Source organism: Ciconia boyciana, chromosome 3 (genome assembly GCF_034638445.1).
Source record: "Ciconia boyciana chromosome 3, ASM3463844v1, whole genome shotgun sequence".
NCBI lineage: Eukaryota > Metazoa > Chordata > Aves > Ciconiiformes > Ciconiidae > Ciconia > Ciconia boyciana.
In genome coordinates this window covers 69,233,429-69,255,212 of record NC_132936.1, presented here as the reverse complement: position 1 = coordinate 69,255,212, position 21,784 = coordinate 69,233,429, and the positions used below count along the sequence as shown (strand labels likewise).

Below are 21,784 nucleotides of genomic sequence, written 5' to 3'. Positions count from 1 at the left end.
ACCCCAACAGCTGGTACTATGAAGGAGGCATAAACCCAAGCAGAATTAGTAAGTTCTGCTCTTTTACGCAGAAGCTCCCCTTTTCTGGCTCTAAAAATGCCAGTGACAAAATATATTTCTAGTGCACAATCATTCTTTCCAGCTATGGATAAATCCCCATTTCCTGTGGGAAGCAAACAGGCTGTGTCTACCCAAGCTTGGAACCCCCTTTTCCCACCCTTCTTCCCGTGACTCAGCCAGGCTCTTGTTGGACTGTTTCCTATGTAGCATGGGGGCGGAGGGGGGAACAATCTCCACCAAACCTGGTCCAAGGTCAACAAAAATCCTCACTAGATCACCAGATGAAAACATAAGTTGGAAAGATTGTTAGCAAGAAGGTGGAAGAACAGGGTCCCTTAGTACAAGGATGAAGCCGGCTTCAGAGAGTTTTGCTACTAAAGTGGATGAAGTACCAGTCTGGGAGGGATCACATGGCAAAACTGATCCTTAATACAGTACCTCAACTTCAAAGTGGGCCACACACAAAGGTTCCACTTTAGATACTGCTGTTATAAAGAATAAAAAGTTGGAATCATTGTATTTAATTGAATTCTGAATAAGTTAAAAACTGCAGTAATGGAGTTTGAAAACTTCTCAAATTAATCAGGGCAACCGTTTGAAAAGCAGTGGTGAGGGAACAGGCAGCTTCCTCTTCGTTCCTCAGCTTCACTCTCCATAGGAACTATTTCACTTGTCCTACCGAAAAGGAATTTGTTTTTCCAACTTAAAAAAAACCTTTGGATGCATTCTTCTCTTTTACTAAAGCTGTCTCACTGAGAAACTATACCAATAGCGGAAGAGAGGCTCGTAATTTCTATGGACAAGGAAATGCAGATGTAAAGAGTTACGTAGCTTCCCAACAGCCTACCTGCCTCTTAGGACTCTCCTCGGCAGCCCTGACATTTACACCATGTATTTCCTCTTACAGAACGGCAACGTCTGCCAATTCCAGGCCAACCACTATACATATACAGACGAGAAGTTGCGCTTTTCGGATGGTGCAGTACCTTCCGTGATCGCTGCCAGGGGATTTTCCCATCCCCTTCGTTTTAGCCTCCCATCACATCTCTCCTGCAGCCTGGAAATCAAGTGGGGTCACAGTTAGTTTTTATGAGACGGTCGTAGGGCGCCCGACAGGAACACTACTGACCCTGACCAGCTCCTTGTTGTTATTTTCTGCTGTTCATAACTGCCATACCGCAAGGCCCGGCTGAAACAGGAGGTCAGGGACGACGCACATCCCGCTAACAGCTGCAGAGGGAGCCTAGCCGAGGAAAAATCGCTTTCCTTGCTATACAGTTGCTTCGAAATTTCTGTTCAAAAGCAACCGAGGGACAGACAATGTCTTTCTGCGGGCCCTCTCCCCGCCGCGGGCAGGGAGCCCGGCTGCCCGCCGTGCCGGGGCGGCCCCGCTCCAGACACGGGAATTTGAGGGCAAACGCGGACTACAAAGCGAAGGCGCTGAAGGCACCGGGAGGGGAGGGGGGGGGCCGGGTCCAACCCGGTGGCCACGGGGGCACGTCCGCCCTCGCCCGCACCCTGGGGAGCGACCGAGGCGGCTCCCGCGGGGCTCCCCGCCGCGGGTCCCTCCCTCCGGCCCTGACAGGGAGGCTGGGGAGAAGCAGCCCCGCCACCGCCCCAGGTGCCGTGCCGTGCCGTGCCGAGGGAAGGGGCGGCCGTGCCGGGGGCGTGCAGGGGGTGTGGGGAGGGGGCACCGCCGTGCGGCTACATCAGCTCCCGCCTGCCCAGCGCCGGGGCTTGCTGCTGAGCCGCCCAACGGCCCCCAGGCGGCGGCGGCGGCGGTGACTGGGGGACGCCGAGGAGGAGCCGCCTGCGCGGCCCAGCGGCGGCGGGCGGGCCGGACGCACCGACCGAGCAGCCGCGGCCCGCGGCGGGGAGGGGAGACCAGCAGCCCAGCCCGCACCGGCAGCGCCATGGCCACCAAGGTGAGCAGCCTCTGGCGCGGCCCGGGGGGTCGTGAGGTGGCTCCGGGGCGCCCCCTGCACCGAGCCCCCGGCCGCCAAGCAGGCCCCGCCGAGGGGCTCGGCGGGCAGTAGCCCCTCTCGGCGGCGGGCGGGGGGGGAGGCGCCGCGGGGGACGGGCTGCGTTTCGGGGGTCGGGGGAGCGAGTCCCCTCCCCGGGGCCTGCCCCTCGCCGCCGGCCGAGGGAGGGAGGGGAGGAGGGGGCCGCCCGCTCTCGCCGCGCTCAGGCCTCGCTGCCCGGCCCCTCCGAGCGGCGCGGAGGGCTCGGCGGGGCAGCGCCAACTCGGGGGCAGGGAAAAGTTGTTTGCTGCTTTATTTCCGCCCCGCCGCCTGCCCTCCTCGCCCAGCCGCCCCCCGGCCCGCCCGGAGCGACTGTAGGGACGAAAAGCCGCTGGAGGCCGAGGGCTGCTGCTCCTGCCCCGCTTCCACCGTGCCCTGCGGATCGGCGCTGGCCGGCGGACCGCGGCGGTGGTGGGGAAAGGCCTCGGCCGCCGGCGGGCCCCGCCGCCCCGACCCGGGACGGGGTGTCCCGGCTGCCCCGCGGGGCTGGGGACGGGGCGTCCCGGCTGCCTCCCCCCCCATCCACCCCCGGCCGCCCCGTCGCGTCAGGGCAGGTGATGCAGACCCCTTGAGTGGCATCCAGGGGATAGGTGTGCTGCGTCTCTTGTGGGAGCCCAGAGTCTGTAGTGTGCGACCTGGTAATAGTAGGGTCTGATTTAACAAAAAAAAAAAAAAAGGGAAGTGAAATTATTTTGTTCAGTTCTTCAACAGTATCTGCTATGAATGCAACAGTCAAAATTAGCCCATCCTATCTGAAACTGGTCTCTTTCTAAATTAACAATATTTATTTACTATATTGGTTGATGAAAGCATCTCTGTTTGTGTAGGTGTGAGCTAACATCCACCAGTAAATGTAATCTGTAAGTTGTCTAAATATCGCAGAAGGCTTTTTTGGTATTTGAAGTAATGCTTTGAGTCACCTGATTCATAAACTTGGCCAGCAGTTTTAAAACTTCCTTTTAGTGAGGCAGTTCTCATACAGTGCAGTATTTGTGTTGCGCTTCTCAGTACTGGAGAAATTCTGCATCTTGAATGTGTCAAATTTAATGTATAAGTAGCTGTCTCTGTAACCATGTAAGTTGATGGTTACTCATGTTTTAGTAAACTTTTTCAGAAGCACAGAGAAGTTGGGCTTAGGCTTCAAAATCACTTAGGCAGTTTAAGAAGTATTAATATAGTGAAATTTATGTTCTGTTGAGGTTTTAGAATATTGTTGATGGACTCAGTTTTAATATTGGTGGCTTCCACTGATTTGTGGGGTGTGTGTATGAATAATATGTCATCAACCTAACTATTGTAGGTAGCAAGAAAAAAAAAAATTCTCCTGTGTACACATATACCACATAATACACAGTATGCTGAGCAGATACTGTACTGAAACAGTTTACTGTTTCTCTCCTCCCTTTGAGGTGCAGTGTCCTCATGAGATCCTGTGTTCTGTGCCGAACACATGAAGCCATTTTATTCACACATTTGGAAACTTTTCCTGTACTTTTCTTGAAATAAGTGATTTTTTGGAGTCATTGTGGTCTCAGACTGAAGGGTGTATAATTTCTAACTTCCTTATCAGGACTGCCTTGAAATCAGGTGGTGCAAGTTTTTTCATTCTATGCATTGCAAGTTATGGTAGTTTACTTTAACTTGAAGGTTAAAATTGGGAAGTGATAGTCAGTAAAGACTTGATATTTTATTGTTATTATTTTGATATGCTGGTAACTGAGAGCAGTACTGAAGAGAAGCTTACGTTATTTTCTGTGAGCTTCACCCCGGAGATAAGTCTCTCTCTGCAAATTGCCCTGTTTTGGATTTTAATTTGTTAAACTTGTGCAAATGTCAGCTATAGTAAAGGATACATTTTTTAACAGTGTAAGGGAGTAACTGGCTCAAGAAACAGTTTTTAGGAGCTCAGCCAACTAACCAGGCACTATTTCACTTAGGAAGTGAATTTTGTTTTTTAAATTGTAAACAAACTTGTCACCTTCTGCTTGCGCTCCTTCCAAAATAGCCTGTTTATAAAAGAAATATGCAAAGTGTATTTGTATCGTATGTGAAAACATTAACAAAACTAAACTATAATTAGTCATATGGAGTGTGAATTTCTCAAACTTTAATGGTGTCAAATCCTATATAGCTGATAGGGGCGACTGCCAGTCAGGCCTGGCTTGTGCTGCACGGGTTATTAGCACTTCCTGAATTAATTCCTGTTTAAACTAGAATATACTTTCCAAGGAGGGCTGGGGGAAAAATTTGGTCTTGATTTGAACGCTTTGAGTGATGGAAAATCCAGTCTCTCTTTTTTTTTTTTTTTAAACCATCAACTCTCTTGCTGTTGATGCTTCTTTATTTTGAATCTAAATTTGCCCACCTTCTGTTTCCAGTTTCATCCTTTTGTCTACAAGATTTACAAATGTTTGTATCAAAGTGTTAGATTTCCTGGGGGGTGGAGGCAAAATAGGGAATTTTTCCACAGCTGGCTTGTAAACCCTGGCCAGTTTTCTTGCCTCCCACTTTGATAAACCACAGCAATTAAGTTCCTAGAGTTTTCCAGTATGAAGACGTGATCTACAGTCATGTAATCTGCTGGCTCTTCCCTGTACCATTCAAACTCACTGGATTTCTTACTGAAATAATAAAAGCTTTTAGGGTAAAGGGCTACTATTTTCATGCAAAAAGCCCTTTAGCGATGCTTTCCTAGCATATTTGTTAACTGGCAACTTGGTAGGGAGCCTTTTCTTGAAAGGGGTCAGGCGTGGCTGTAGGCCCTGGGTACTCTAAAGGCTGTGGAGCCTGTGTCTGATGCTGTGAGCTGAGCTAGCAGTCACCACTGCTCCTTCTCCTTCCTTATTCCTCATCCTGTGCTATCTGTATGTCCCAGGAGTTGACTCCAGCACTTGTCAGGCCTGTCTTCGAGCTGCTGTGAGATAAAAGATAAACTGAACGGAAACAGTGGGGCCATTTTCTCCAGTTCTGGGGAGGTACAGTAGCTGAACGTTTGCTCAGAGCTGATGCAAAAGGTTGGGTGGGGTGGCAAAGTCGGGAGGGAGAGAATTCCATGGTGAAGGGTGGAAATATAAATGGGAAATGGAGGATCTGAGACTTCTGGTGGCAGTTCTTTGGTTGGCTAGATCCTTACTGTAACTTGGCAGTGGATTTTGTGATTCCGTAAAGGCTTGCTCAAGGTCATGTGCTCTAAAAACTGAAGCAAGTGAAAAAACAAATTAAAACAAAAAAAAGGATTGTTTAGAAGATGCTAACTTCCAAAGTTTTACAGTAATTTAACTGAACCTGACTTCAGAGGTAGGCAATTTCATATCCACATTTAAGAACTGACGCATTAAGCTAGATCCTTTGTTTTGGATGCTTCCTTCAGAAACAGAGTTGAGTTTACCAATTCCTTATTTTTAACTGTGCATTACAAAAGAAGGCAAAAAGTGCCTGCGCCTAAAAGAATAAAGCTTAAAAAATTTTCAAAACTCAATTACAAAGAAAATGCAATATTGTAAATGTGTTTCTGTGATAGTTGCTTGCAAAAGCTGCAGATGAGATTCTCATTCTTCTGTTTGTTCCTTCTTGACTTCTTTGGCCTTTCCTCTTCTTTCCCCACTAGAGATTGCCAAGTCCCAGCTTTACTCATGCCCTTTCTTTTGTTTTTGAGTTTCATTGAATAGGGAGAGCTAGAAATGTCGGGAAATGATATGCTGGCTTTTAAATAACGTGCTCCCTACCTCAGTCTATTTTTAGAGTTATTTATTATTTTAAAATGTAGGCAAGTCCTTTTATTGGAAAAGCTGATGTTTTACCATTTGTGAAGTCCTAATTTCAGAAGGAGGTGGTGATATTAGGAGAGGTTGATAGGTGCATGCATGCTGATGGTCAAGACAGTTCTTCTGGAACCTGTGCCGCTGAGGTGCAGTGAGGGTTTTAATTTAAAAGTTGAAGATGGAACTAGAAGCCGATAAACTCTGATTTATAGGAGTAATGCTGTTGAAGTTGGTGACATTACTTTCACAATCTAGGTATTTCACAAGGCAGGTATTGATAAGCTTCATGAGGTTAGGCCTCTTTTAGTATCAATAGCCACAAATTTTTCTTTGTAACCTTAGGGGCACCTGTATCCTACCATTATGTTCTTGATTGTTCAATGGTTTGTCTACTTTAAGAACTCATTTATCTGGTTCTGTTTGTAGGACTGGGTCCTTTTATGTGGGAGGAAGTCCATTGAGATTAAAGCTTAGACTGAATAGTCTGTTCTTAAAAGAAGGTATAGCTTAGCAATACTTCTAAAACATGGAAATGTTGTTCAAGGCTTTTTTGTCCATCTAATCATGTTGGATTATCTCTTGTGAATGTCACTAACCAGGTATAGTTGAATTTAGCATGGTTCTTGTAGTTGTGGTGAGGGAAGATCATTATTTATATATGAAAATTTCAGGTAGGAAAAAATAACAACACATTAGACTTCAAATAAAGATTATTTTTCTTATGTGTGTATTCTTCCTTTCATCTTTCTTTTTGGTTCCCTTGCTCTTTGTCGTGGTTTAGCCTCAGTCGGCAACTAAGCACCACACAGCCGCTCGCTCACCCTCCCCCCTCCCTAGTGGGATGGGGGAGAGAATCTGAAGAGCACAAGTAAGAAAACTCATGGGCTGAGATAACAACAGTTTAATAATTGAAATGAAAAAATAATAATTGTAATGAAAAGGAAAATAACGAGAGGGAGAGACAGAGGAACAAAACCCAGGGAAAAACAAACAAACAAACAAAAAAGTGCTGCAACTGCTCGCCACCCGCCGACCGATGCCCAGCCAGTCCCCGAGCAGCGATTGCTGCCCCCCAGCCAATTCCCTCCAGTTTCTATACTGAGCATGACATCACATGCAATGGAATAGCCCTTTGGCCAGTTGGGGTCAGCTGTTCTGGCTGTGTCCCCTTCCAGCTTCTTGTGCACCTGGCAGAGCATGGGAAGCTGAAAAGTCCTGGACTAGTGTAAGCACTGCTTAGCAACAACTAAAACATCCCTGTGTTATCACATTATCCTTATGCTAAATCCAAAACACAGCACTGTACCAGCTACTAGGAAGAAAACTAACTCCATGCCAGCTGAAACCAGGACACTTTTACTAGTGTAAGGATCCCCCAAAGAAGTCTCACATTTTCCTTTGTACCATCCCAAAGCTGTTTGTATGCTTGCATTATGAATCAAGCAGAAACAATTATTTGTTGATTTGCAGCTGGGAAGTGAAGCATCCCTCTGTGCTAAACCCTCCAAAATACCCAGACTTTGTGTTCTGCAAGTCTGCCTTCTGTATTGTCATAACTTTGAAAGTAGACTTTTCTAGGAAATCATATATTATGAGAATATTCAGTTAATAAGTCTTAATACATCTGTGAGTTGGGATGAACTTTTACTATGCAGATCAGTTCATAATCCATTCAGCATGTTCCACTATTTAAATTCAGCAAAGCAAGATGTAATACAAAGAATGAGATCACGGTTGATTTATAAATATGTAGGATGTGATGGAACAAAACTAATTGGGTAAAGTAATAATGTTGATTTTATGGTCTTAATAATATGAAAAATTGTTTGCATTTTTAAGCTATAATTAAGTAGATGTGAAAATATTTCCTGGGACTTTTTGGATTATTTTGGTTTGGTGGTTTGTGACTCTTTTTTTTTAAGGGGCAACAAGATGACTAGAGAAGGTGAAAGTGTTTGGTAATGCAAATTTGCCACAGATTCCTGGCATACTGATGGAGTGAGATGTCAGGATGAGCACGAGAACTCATACAGTCTTATTTTATTAAGATGCAGGTTTTCTGTTCTTTTGGCTTTCTGTCTGACCTTATGATTTTTTAAAAGTTCGGTGATAAATGGGTTATGTTACATTGCAGCAGTTAATAGTGCAAGGCTTCTCATTTGCCAGCCTGTTTCTGTGCTGGGAAGCTGGAGAGCTGGTGAGATTCTATATGATGCTATGCTTGGGTAATGATTCCTCTGACTCAGTTTTTCAAAGTTATTTTAAGTATCTGGGCATTGAGTCATCAGAGACTCATTACCAGAGGTCATCATTTAAAAACATGATTACAGTAGCTAAAAAGAAGGAAGTCTGGTATCAGATGTCGTAAGTTTCATCTGGTTTATAGACTCAGGGATTCTGATTTTCACTCTGGTAGAATTTTGCCATGTATCGGTATTATTTCAGCAAGAAGTCTTTACAGTTAACTGTGGCTTTGTAATAAGGTTTATTTTACTCCATTTTTTCAGTGTTTTCCTATGTGAATTATCTTCCTCTTTTAGAATCTCTGATTTTTGGGTCTTCAAAAAGCTCCTTAAATATTGAATATCCACACATTCTTCTGTTTATAAAAAACACCTTATTTGGTTAGGACACCTGGCAAACTTCAGAGATTACAGAAACTACAAAGGGAAGATTATATGAGAACCTTGCTGTTTTAAATATACAGGTTCCCTCCTGTATTACATTTACAAGCAATTGCAACATTGATGGTGTTGGAAGCAGTCTTGCAAAATATTACAAAAGCAGGTAATAGAGACTGTAAAATAGTGGGAGTGATTTGTTTCAACCAGCACTGCAGTAGGACAGATCAACATTTAGATATCTGGAATTATTTAAAATAAATAACTACTGCAGTGTTCAGCATTTAAAGCTAAACCTCTTCTATTTCAAAGCATGTTCCAGAATTACAAGGTCATTCAAATTCACTTTAAATTTCTCTGAGAGGGCAAAAATCAGAGCTTGTTCTTTTACTTTCTTTAGTTGTATTCCTCCTTTCTCGGCAATTTATGATTGGAAGGGAGCTTCCCAAGTAACACAAAGTTCAAAAAACAAAGCAGTCTTGTAGTAGTCCAATAAGTAAAATTTAAGTGCTACTGAAGAGGAAAAAATATATGCATATTACTTACTGGAAAATTTAATTCAAGCTCTGAGCCTTATCATTTTTTTCCAAAGCAGTCTTTCTCTTTGAGCTTTATATGGGTAAGAAACCTCTGTCAAAAAAAAAAAAAGCAGCGATTAAGACCAGAATCATTTAACTTTGACAGATAGTCCTCTGAGACCCACAGTAAGAGGAGAAGGGCACGAGAGACAACTCTTCTTGTAGGGAGCTGCCTTTATGCAGGCTGATCCAGCTGTTGTGTAGTTGCGAGGGGACAGTCAGGACGTGGCGTGGTACAAAGGGCACGCGAGCCGTCCTGGGAGCTGCTAATAAGAGGGTGCGTGCTCACAGTAAGCGTGCTGGGTAAAGTCAACCCAGTGACTCTGTGTGTGCGAACAGTATTTTTTGTTGGTAAAAACTCTAATTTCCTCCTGTATTTTAGAGCAGCTCTTCCCCCGGGCCCTGCCCCTTAAAGGAAGCCACTGTACAGGAGGGGTTTCCAATGTGCAAAATAGGTGGCTGGAAGGTGGAGGGGGTGGTAGGAAAGTAGGCAGTGCAGCTTGAGGGAGGTCCCTTGGGAGTCCAAGCAAAACAGCTGCTTCTGGGGATGGGCAGCCATGCCTGACCAGGGGTTTCTGCAAGTGGGACTTGCCCAGGTGAAATCATTCAGTCCCACCCTTGTAAAAAGCGGGACTAGGGTACAACTGGTTGACGGGCATTTTCTTAGGACCTATCGCTGTGTTACTGACTTCTGCTCTGAGTTGCCATCTGCTCCTCCTTGGCAAGGGAACTGTTGTGCTTTTATTTTGTGTATTCATATGGTATCTCTGTTTATACACAGTAGGTTTTGGACTTGCTTTGCTTTCCCTAGCCTTCTGAGACTGCAGTTCTCAATGTTCAGAGCAAAAATAAGTTGTCCTCTCGATGCCAGTTGAATTCAAGCAAAGCGTTTGTTTTCCTGGCTGATACAACAAAATGGCTAATTTTCAAGAACAACTGTAAAAATTCTCTTAGGATAGCTTTAAACAGGTTCTCTCTTCTGTATGAGGTTTTTTTTTCTTTGTCATGATTATATGGGTAGTTTCCAAAAGAAAGATGATTGATATAAGGCTATTACATTTATTGTTCCTGCTACTTCTGATTTAAATCCTGGGAGTCCCTGGAGAGCCTATACAATTCATCTTTCTGCAGCAGTAAGGCCATGACTGATGAGGCACTTCATTTTGTCCTACAACTTCATCAAATTTGAGGATTAAGCTTAAATGTTTTATTTCCTCCACTGCATTAATTCTTTTGGGGGGGTTAAGATTTAATTCAGTTATTGAATATTGCAATAACATGCGATAATATAATGTAATTAGTGCTTACCTAGTTATGGCACGGTTCTTTCAGCAGTACTGTAATTTCCTCCCTTAATAGCCCTGTATTTGTCTTCTGAAAATGGTTGCTCATGGAATACAAAATTAAGCATCTTCCTTGCTGCAAATAATTAGACCATATTCTTGGAAGTTTGTATATGGCTGTTGAATTGTAGTTTTTATATCAACAGCTCTGTCACATTCTGTCAAGCTGCCAAATTTTCTAGTAATTTGTGAGGAAGCAGCAGTTTAAACTTTCTTTTCTGAATTCTTTGATGCTTTCTGTCACTGTAAAGGTTGCTAGTACAAGAAAAGTTTGTGTGGTGTCCAATTTAAATCAATTCCTAGATAATGGAAGATGGAGATTTGTAAAAGAGAAACTTTAAATCTTATATGACTTAATCCAGTTCTGTAATTCATTATATCTTTTTTATGCTTCTGTCAGGCATTCTTTTCTTTTCTCTTTTTTTTTTTTTGACTTAAAGTGGGATAGGGCAATACTGCTGGTGTGCACATTGCATTAAATTGCAGGTGACTAATGTCCAGTTCAAGTGCTGGGTCTTCTCTGGCCAGGTCTAATGACTGAGCTTTGCTTATGTGAGCTGCTGTTTAACATGCCCGGTTTGTAACTTTACAGGGTCTTGTACTTTTCTACACTGTCAACAGAAAAGCCTAAAATAGCTGTAGGCTTGGGTACATCAGAACCCATAAAACCTGAACTTTGCCCATTTCTAGAGTAAAGAACCTTCATCTGATAGAATGGCAATACATTTATGTTGCCATAATAGTTTCTGCGCTTGTCTTCATAAAATAAAAGTTAACATAGAAATGGTTCAATTATTGGGCTTTCATAAAGTAGTGTTTCTAAAAAGGACTAAGAGATCCCAAAACATTAGTATATTTATTAAAGTTGGTTACTCAAGTAACAGAGAATTTAGCAGAATTCCACATTGAGGATCTGCTGCATTTTAGATTCCTTCCCAGCTGTCTTCAGTTAGCATGCTCTTGAGCACTTGTTTTCTTATTAATATTACCAGTATTTGGAACTTGAAAGTAGTACAACTATTCCATTCTGTATTTTACAGGTCAAGTTTTATTTGAAGTAGCATCATTTTAACATGCAGGTAGTTTGCTTTGCTAGTTCTTCATCTGCTTCTAGACTGGCCTGTGCAGTTGGTACGTTGAAATGCACGACCTGTAATAGTGTGGTGAGTCTGAAAAGGCTTGAAGTTCATTAGAATAACCTTAGTGAAACTTTGTGCCTCTCCAGTTATTGGGATAATTACTGTTTTTTCTAATCTCTGCTCTCACAGAGGCAGCACTATTATGTGACTACAAGCTGTCTTAACGAGTAGGTCACAATGTGGCAATTTTTCTGGTGAACGCTGCAGGCTTTTTCTGAAACCTTCACCTCTTACCGGCTTTGTTCTTTGGGGACAGGACTGCGAGGGTACAATACTGATTGCCCTAAAGTTTCAGGCAAACATCAGGGGACTCAGCACAGCAGACTTCTGAGATACACAGTTAAATATTGGTTCAGCAAACAGTTGCAAGTGTTACAGTTTGATTTCTGAGACACAGTAATGATTAATCTAGGCAGAGATTTTAATGACGCTTGGGATAAATGCATCCTGCCTAACGTCCGTAAATACAAACCCATGCTGTACTTACTGCAGTTGTATGTCCTGGTGTAACTAGAATTAATCTTCTCAAATTTGAAATTGTTTAGTGCCCAGTCTATTTGGGGACCTGGAATAGGTTGGTATCCAGAAAGGAAAATGTGGGGAACTCTGGGCACTTGGAGCAGTGCAGTAAGTTGATTCTGAGAAAGGTCTTCTGATATCATTGGAGCTCCTCACTCACGGTTAAAAGTTTTGCAGTACATTGTTAATAACTGGTTTATAAGTAATGTTTTAAACGGGGGAAAAAAAAACTTCAGGTGCTTAACCCAACTGAAAGCTCAGATGTGATTCACAGGAGTATCTGAATCAGTATTGGGAAACATCTCTAAATCACATGAGTGTCTTGCATGTATTTCTGCAGCTGAATTTCCCTTGCTTCTGTATTGCTTGGGTGCATGGGGATTCTTTTATTTGGTTTGACAGTGCCTCATAAATAATTCTGTATGAACAGCACAAAAGGTAACCAAGCACCTCTTTTAATAGTGCATGATGATTCTTTTGAAAGTATCAGAATTTGAATGCTGCTTTTTAAAACTACTGAGCTGCTTATAGATAATCCACAGACTTTAAAATTCTTAAGCATTGTTGTAAACCTGGAAAATGTCACAGTTTCTCTTTGCTTTTTTCATGCTCTGTGGCAGTGGTTATCTACCCACCTGATTTGTAACTGCATGGAAAGAAGCTATAATTTGTTTTAATACCTTAAGATTTTAAGATCTGTTACATTCTAACACTTTTAAGAGATCTTAGTCTTATCACTATTTTAGTCCTAGGTGCTTGAGCTCAACAAGGGGCCTCCCAATGTGTAGGAGTTCACTCAAATGCAAGTTCTTAGTGTGCGTGCTGCCTGTAATGCTGGCCAGGAGTGCGTTTCAGTGGGCTTTGGGGTGTGCTGATGTTTGCTTAGACGTTTCAGTGGGCTTTGGGGTGTGCTGATGTTTGCTTACAGGTAAACAGCTATAAAAGAAGCTCATGTTCTGTAAATCAAAAATAAGATATGTAACCAAAGACCTGAACAGTTCAGGTCTTCTTTCCTGACCAAAAAATGCTTTTCAGCAAGACAGTGAAGTCCTGTGTGGTCTAACATCTGAAGAGCCATCTGTCCTCACTGCAGAATGCCTGAGTTGCTGAAGAGGCTAGTAAGTCATTGTCTTTATTACTAGAGAAAATATTTCCAAGTCTTTTTAACACTTGAAGACTTGCCTAGTCACTTCTTTCTTACACAAAATCATACAGAAATGCTCTCAAGATAAGCTTATTACACCTTTATTCGAATTCTAAAAGTGCCAGTGGTTAAAGCCACATGCATGTTGGTGGGAATGGAGTATTTCATTACTGTCCCTTATCCTGTAAACACTTCAGACTTTGTGTTTTGTGCTTTTTGGAAACTCTTCATGCTTTGTTAACCATTTTCTTGCAATACAAGGTAGGCCTTTCCATTCAGTGTGAATACTTAATTAAATACCTGCCTGAAGTGTTGTAGGCACATGCAGCTTCTGAGGCTGAAGAGGAGCTCCCTGTTGTGAGTTTCCTCTGTGTGCAAGCATGTTTTATTAGCAAGAAGAAATGATGCAAGTCCTTGTTTCTTAGCTTTTTATCTGTATTTAATTTGCTTCTGATGTGCTTCTAGTCAGTGGTGTTGACTTCAAATGTCTAGCTGCAGGCTATCGAACTTATTTTAGAGTTGAAAAATTGCTCAGAAGAAAGTGAGCCAGCAGGTCAAGAGACACATTTTTAATGTGAATTTGTAGGGTAATGTGAGGATCCAGCAGTTACAGCTGGTGAGGGAACTTGGAGTAAGATATCTGAACATTGTGACCTCTCTTAGTCCGGAAGTGGAGTTCTTGCTTGAACTTAGTTTCTCTTTTTAGATGAGTTGGTTTTAATTCTGATGTTGCTGAAAGCAAAAAACAATTATGTTAGAAAAGAAATGTAATACTAAAGGGAGGTTCTTATTAAACAAGTGAATTTTAATTTTTACTTACTGTTTCATAAAATCGTAGTATAAAACCAATTTGAAGGAATGGTTCAGTTTCTACAAGCTAGTAGGCTTTTTCCCTAGGCAGATGTTGTTGAGCACATACACAAGACCAGTGATGCCTGGCAATATACATTTAACTAATACAGAGCAAATTGAGAAAAAAGATAAGCATTGGGGTCTTTCCTTCTTTGTAATAAATCTTTATCACTTTAACTGGCAGCTTCTAGAATAATGTATAATCTCTTGAATCCCTAAGGTAAGGCTTCTGTAGGAGTCTGAGAAGACAGTGTCCCTAGTGTCCTCTTATGCTTCCATCTTCACTTTTTTGTTTGCTTCTTGTCTCTTAGGAGTGCCTGTGAGAGGAGCATGCGTAGAGATTTCTTTACTGCAGGCAGGACAGGAGGTAGCTGCCTTTCCAGGCTGAGAGGCATAGGCACTTGAAGAGCTGCTTGATATTTCTGCATCAACTATCCAAATGTACGCTTTGCCTGGCAGTCTGATACAGTTGTGATAGAGGGACTAAAATGAAGAGGCATTTTTTGTCAAATCATAGCCCCAGATGTTGCAGCTGCTGCAGTGAGAATCTCTTCAGTCTTGGAGTACTTACTGGCTTTTGGGTGAGATGGGTTTCAGGATAAAGAGTGGGGGAAAGGTTAAATCTATCTAAACGATAGCCAGTGTTAGAAGAAAGGTAGTGTACTCTGAGATGGGAAAGAGGTGGGGGGCTCCTGCCTATGTTTCTGAAGCATTTTTCTTCCTGGTTTTCCAAGCTCTTTGGACACTAGTTATTTTAATTCTTCAGCTTCTCGCACTACCCTTAGTGATATCAACAGTGGGAGTTAGTGTGTGTTTTGACTTGCTGAGAGTTTTTGTCAAAGATGCATTGACTAAAACATGGCGACTTCAGCAGTCTATTTGTCAGTGGTGGAATGAAACAATGGTTAGACTCTCATTTAGAGCCTTGCCTACCCTACCTCGTTTCTGTAGCTTCACTGACGCAATGAGGACAGCTAGGGGTTTAATGCTGACCCTTCAGCTGATAACAAGTCAGATGTCTTGCAGTTGTTCTAAGTAGTAAACTACCTCAAAGACAGTAATCATAGGGCAGATTGCTGTGAAAGATCAAACAGTACAGAACAGAAAATGCAAAAATAATCTTGTTAATTGCCTTTTGTTTGCAGAGTATTGCCACTTTTTAGATTAAGTGTTTCATTTTGAATTCTTTCAGATGTAGTCAAAAGATACTGCCAATTTCTGAACTGATTTATTTGCAGCTAGGTTTTTGCCTTTATTCTTTCCTTTCTGCTTCCTCAGTTTCTCTAATCCTGGCATCCCAGCCTGTATCCCAGGAATGCTATTTCTATTTTGTTCTCTTAGCACTGCCCTTTAGCATGAGTATTTTGTTTCTAAAAACAATATTGGTGGGAAAAGCGATTCTGAAAAAAACAAAACCAAACCCAAAAAAACTCCCCCAAAAATGCAACCAAAAAAACCCCAAAAAACAAACCCACATCCAAAAAACTTGTAGTGGAGAATGAATAAAACAAAGTCAGGGAAGACTAAATGATTCTATGATTCTAAGACAGAAATGCATTTTACTGTTCTGTGCTTCCAGGTGAGATCAACGTATTGCTTATCAGTGTTTCACAAGCAGCTGGTTTCAAAGGCTTATGCTTACTAAACCTACTGAAGAATATTTGTACTAACTGATGCAGTTTTTGTAGCAAACCTTTCTGAAATTTATTCATAACAGAACTGTTACTGGAGTTATTTGTGGTGACCAGAAGCCCTTTGTTGTTCATTCCAACCAAAAACTTAAGCTGCTGTCCTAGAAGAAAAGTTCAAGTCTGCTTACTGTCAAGGCTATTTAAAATTTAAGGACTTGACTTGTGAAGAAGAGTCCTAACTCAAAAAAAAAAACTGCCAAAAAAAGCTGATGCTAATGATTAACACTTTTTTTTAAAGGCATTTTACCAGGCTTCCCAAATTATGATTTCTGCTTCTCTAGTGGGATACAAGTTTCTTTGAAAAGATTTATCTGCCCCATTTACTTTCCAAAATAGAAATACGGAATTTGATCCTCTTTCTGTGAATCTGGGAACTGCTGCCACCAACAGTAGGACAACAAACTGGAGGCGAAGGATGAACCTGGAAGGTGTTGCCATCCTTGCTGCTGTGATATAGCAGTTGTCTTTCTGAGACAGTGGCACCAAGCAAATTAAACCTGTGAATCCCTGTCCCTTGAAAAGAGCACTTACTGGATGGCTGAAGCACTGAAGCGCTACCTAAAAGGAAGGCGTGCCTTTATGGGAATTTCATGCTATGAGCCCTTTATGGATATTCCCTTTGTACTATTTGCCACTGCCAGCTGTCCAAGAGAAGCAGTTGTGGTACAAGTTTCCTGAGCTTTAACACATGGCTGAAACAGATGAATCTATGGCATAACACAAGAGGTCTTTCTAATACAATGAAGTCCTGTCTGTAACGAAAGCGTTTTCAAAGGTGTGTCCAATTTTTGAGTGGCTTCTCCAATTTTAGTGCTATAAAGCATACTTTCATTGTAACACAGCAGTTCTGCATCAGGAAGTCCAGCATTACAAAAACATTTTGCTTCAGAAGTGTGAACTTACACAAAAACCAGTAATCACTCTATGTGGGTCATTAATCATTCTTATCAATAGAGGTTTAGACAGGGAAGCTGTTATAAAAGCTGCTGTGAGCACAACTGATGTGCATTAGCTGTTAGTGTGTATGCTCATGGCTAGTGAGGAATGCACAGTGGGTTTTGTTGCCCAACTTCTCCAGGAAAGAGCTAGCCTGCCGCAGGGCAACCATAATGTGGGCAAGTGTGTGCCTGTGCACATCAGGATTGTCAGACTTGGGGGTAAGTTGCTCTTCCATCTGAGCCTAGTGTCTCCTGAGTGAAACATCTTAGAAAAGGTGGAAAGATTCTTCTTATGAGAAATAGGTGCTTCTGTTGCTTTATCACCTCTTTCAAGATTCTGGGGCAAATACAGAAGAGCAAGTCCATCAGGATGTCTGCAGAGTTCTTGGATACTCTTCTAGTAACTTAGTGTAGTGATAATGTAATCCTTCGTTGGAATTTTATTTAGTGACTTTTACTAGCCAACTTCCTTCCCACTTAATTTATGCTAAGAGTCTTGACACACTGACAGCTATAGTTTCATAGTCTTATGTCTGCTTGCAGAAATAAGTTGGCAAATGCTCTCGGTTTGTTTTTTTTTTTTCCCCTCTTGGTTTTTAATATTTTGGGAGAGGAGGGAGGTACTCAACTCAGACAGAATTAAGTAATGGAGAAAGGCTAAGTCTGTTCCAGGTCTGCAGAGGAATAATACTTTTCGCTAATCTAGGTACTGCTTTTCAATGCAAAGAATCGTTTGTATTCTCATATGCTTAGGTACTATTACTGTTATAATTCTAAACAGATAGTAATAGTGATTGATGACAATGCTTAGGATTTCTAGAAGTTAGAGAGGCTTCACTCATTATGTAATAAGTCAGTAAATCTGTAAATTGGGAAACTGCAGTCCTCTACAGCAAGTAGAACCAGCTCCTAAGGATGCTGATGTAACACTGAGAATTACTGCTTTCCTTTCTATTTTCTTCTCCTTATTACAATCTGAATATCTATATCCATACTGCTGAAAAGCTCCTTTTTGTTTAATAAGGAGGAATTCTTACTGGTTTCCCCCTGTCCTTAACTTGTAGAGAAAACTGCCGGCTCCCTCTCATTCCAGAGAAACTGCAATATACGCCAGAGCTGCAGAGACGCTGGGGATCGGAGAGCCCCTTCCTCCTTGGTGTGCATTGTGCCAGGGTTTTGCTTAATCTGTGCCGGCCTCTTCTCACATGAGGGAGCAGGAGATGACCGTCAGGATGTGCTACGAACTCCTGGTGGAGGTGTGGGAAGCGCCCCTGACACCTGAGCAAAGGGACGCAGTTAGGTGTACAGTACAGTGACCAGGTCTGCTTTCTGGTCAATGAAATCTGTTTAAACTTTGTGGGTTAGCAGTCCTTTTTCTCAAAGGATCTGACAAAACAACTTCAGAATGCAGAACCAGTTGTATCTTGGGGGGGGGGGGGGGGGAAGTAAGTGCAGCCAGTAAAAGAAACTAATTTTCTTATCGCTAACAGATTGATTAGCAATTCTTACTTGCTTTGCAGATCTGTAAATGAAGCAATGGCCTTTATTCCACTAACGAAATGTTTGAGTCTCTGAAGTTCCTGTAGTTCTTGGACTGTTTGATCCTTTTACATATGATCAGAAATAAATATGAAGCACAACGGTTATTGTAACAAGTCTTGGGGTTTTTTAAACCTGTGTTTTGAAGAAGCTGCCTTTGTAGTGTTCATTCCGTGAGCTTTGGAATTTGTCAGAGATTCCAGTTTTATAAATATTCAAAATGTCCATAAGCTTAGATCTAATATTCAATGCATGTATTGCAGTGCCCAGGAGCTAAAATCTTTTTCTGGTTAAATGCTTTCTTCTCTCCATGTCCACGTGCTATTTTGCATAAGTGGCAAAGATCTAACTCTAAGCCATAACTGCTACTTGGATGTAATATTTGTGGCCAGTAAGTAGGAAAAAGTTTATTGCGAAACCAAACCATTTCCCTTTTTATAGTATTTTGGAACTGATTACCAAAATTTAAATATGGTTGGGGCTGATGCCTCTGCCCAAGGAAAGGCTAGAGGGAGGGGTTTTCATTTTTTCATTGTTAACAATACAGTTATTAAACTGAGGGAAAACATTTAGTCACTTAGTTTCACTTACTTTGGAATTGGCTGAGTTTATACTCTTTTTTCCCATTAAATCTCAAGAGTCAGAGGGTAGCGTTAAAGCTTACTTGCCAGGAGTTCTTAGGGGCTTAATTCCCAAACTAGGCAAATGAGTCCAGAAATGCAAGTGAAATGGAGAGTACCAGCAAAAAAATCTGGGGAATGTATTTGAGACGTCAATATATGGATCAGGTTACAGATGTACTTCAAATGCTTAATGCTCTGTAAGAATCCATTTCTGTAATATTGCAAATATCTTTTTTCTTTTCAGTTTCTCAAACTGCAGTAAGGAAAAATTATTTAGTTTGTTTGTATTTTTTTTTCCTTCTACTTTTTTTTTTAACAACTTCTGAAACAGGAATCTGGAGCAGGTGAATGGTTAGTCTTTGGCACAATGACTTTATTAAATTCTATGTATCTCTCTTAGTCTTTCCTTCCCCACAAGCTGAGTACTTCCAGATTTTTCTGAGTAACTATATTTCCCTGCTACATTTGGAGAACTGAGTATTTGCATCTGATCTCGTTAGACAGAAATATATCTTACCTTTCCAGTCTGGTCGTTGCTGTGGGATGTTTTGCCAGTTTTCCTGAAGGCTAGTAAAATCTACTTTTGTCCTGCTGAACTCTTTTCATTCCTGTGAATAAAAGCAAGAACTTAATACTGTGGTGTACTACTTGAAGAAGGCTAAGAAGGCTCCCTGGTTAAGAAAGCTGCTTTCCCCACAGTTCAGATGCCTAGCATCTGAGCCTTGTTAAATCGACTTGCAGGAACCGGGTAAGTATTGGTAACCTGCTGTAAAAAGGACACGTTCAGCACCTTCATCTGCTACTGCTGAGGGGAGAGGCCTGGAGGGTGGTGCTTTTTACACTCCTGCTTACAATGTTTGTGTATTTCAAAAGGTATGTTTCTTCTCTTCAATTTACTTTTTAAGGAAAGTAAGGCAGCTTATTCTTATATTTGCGCAGAGGCTTGATTTTCTGCTGGAAGGAAAGCAGTCAGTGTTATTGAAAACAGTTTTCTTGTATTCATCTTTGTTTTGCACAGCATAATCTGGAAGCGCTGAAAGCCTCTGTTCTGAGGGAAGAGCTTTCACGCGAGGAAGCGTTCAGTGTGCTTTGGGGCACATGGTTGTTTTTCCAGTGTTGTGCTTCCCTACCAGAGAAGGCCAAGTGTCTGATTTGTTGTGCACATGGTTCAGGATTAGCTTTGTCAGCTGAACTACAACATATGTGGTTTTTCTCTGCGCTGTTTTTATTTACACTGAAGTAAAGTATCTCTTGACCCAGCAGAAGTATTTCCTCATGATACTTATGAAATTAAAATATGGGGGAGGGAAGTTGTGTTTTTTCTGGTTTTGTGTCAGAAGGAGGAACATCTAGGTGGGGATAATAACAACCTGCAACTTTGAGACAGGCAAGGCTTGATGGTGAATGTCAGTCTTCTGGTATTTTTTTTTTTCCTGTCACATAACTTGCTTTCAACAGAAATCATGATTTTACTGTCATCTTTATGTCAGAAACAATTAGTTTCTTTTTTTTCTTTCCTTCCCCCAACCTCCAAGTGCAAGAAGGACCTCATTGCTGTACAGTGTCTGACGTTATTAATAACACCATTATAAAATTGTTTTTCTTGGATTTAGTTTTTTAATCTGCAGGAACAAAGTCCAATTCTGTATGAGCTGAGGTAACTAAAGCATATGACTTGATGGTGAACATGAGACCATAGTCTTGCCCCTTTCAAGATGCACTAGGGAAATTGGTGTGTTTCCTGAAATAAACTTTCTGCTGCTCTTAATCCTGTTTGAGCTGGAGAAATAAGGGCTATGATATAATCTATGTTGAGTATTGATTTTTTTTAATTATTTTTTTTAATTTTTAAAAATCTTTTAGCAGGTGTATCATGATAGGGAGATGTTTCTCTTCCTAGTTGTCCTGAAATTGCAAATTTCAGGCCTGTATATCAATGATTAAATTATCATTTTTAGAGGCCTTCATATTACAACCACAAATCTTAATAATTTTGCTCTTAGAAATTACTTGTCTCCTAAACTTCAAGCTACTTAAGATTTTCCCCCCCCTCCCCCCTTGGAATTGAGTTTATAGCCTCTTGTTTTAGTTGTACAAGACAAAGCTTTTTGTTATAACTGTTTAGTACTGTCTGTTAAAATCTGTACTTTTTCTGTTTAGCTTTCCTGACCTGTAGTCTAGCTTTCTCTTTTGCTGTTCTTTGATACTTCAGCCTTGGCATCAGTCAGATAAAATAATGTATTAATTACTTCTGGGGCACCTGGTAACAAAGACTTGAGATATAAATAATAAAGCTTTTATCTTTTAGGAGTTCTACTAATGTGATGAGTTTTATTTCATGGGAGAAAAAGCTCAGATAAAGGATTTATTACTGTCATGTTCAGTCAGGTTTAAAGTTTATCTAATATGCCACTTTAACTGGAAAGCTAGAACTTTGATTCTAGATCTTAATTTAAGAGTCAAGGGGAAAATATATGTGGTTTCTCTCTGCATCCATTTCAACAGTTTGAGAAAATAAATATAGTCACTTTGTAATTCCTGAGAGCTTTCTCTACTTTTAGATTGGAAAGGAATTTAATAGAAGACAATGAGAAGATGTTTGGGAATATAATCTTAGACCACGTTGCAACTCTTTGTATAGAGAAGCAGAACTGTTCCTTAAATATTAGACAACTTTGTCAGTGTTTCAAACATAACAACATTCCTTTATGTAGTGTAGTAGCGGAATCAGTACACAGCAAAGCCTTTGTGTGTCTGAACACTTAAAAATTACATTGTTTTTGTTGTTCCTTCCCCCCTTGTGCCAATATGTAACAGGCCTACTCTCACTGTTTGTGCATTTGTGTAGTTCCTCCTGCATACAAAGAGTCTCAAAACACAATTTTACATATTACTTTTTATGTATAGCAGTGGTTACTTACATCTGCAGTAACTTGTTTTTCTTTTTCTGAATTG

At 41.4% G+C, this 21,784-nt stretch overlaps 1 protein-coding gene across 3 annotated transcripts in view; it reads left to right on the top strand.

Moving 5' to 3' along the window:
- Window positions 1-1,536: 1,536 nt before the first annotated feature.
- Window positions 1,537-21,784, top strand: part of SNX9 (sorting nexin 9) — a 65,780-nt gene continuing 45,532 nt past the window's right edge. For 2 of the 3 annotated variants that reach the window (XM_072856037.1, XM_072856036.1), the window contains exon 1: window positions 13,122-13,160. In XM_072856037.1, coding sequence (XP_072712138.1) covers window positions 13,137-13,160 — 24 coding nt within the window. In that variant the 5' untranslated portion in view covers window positions 13,122-13,136. Of the gene's footprint in view, window positions 1,986-13,121; window positions 13,161-21,784 lie in introns of those variants that run through there. The other variant, XM_072856038.1, reaches the window with a different exon arrangement.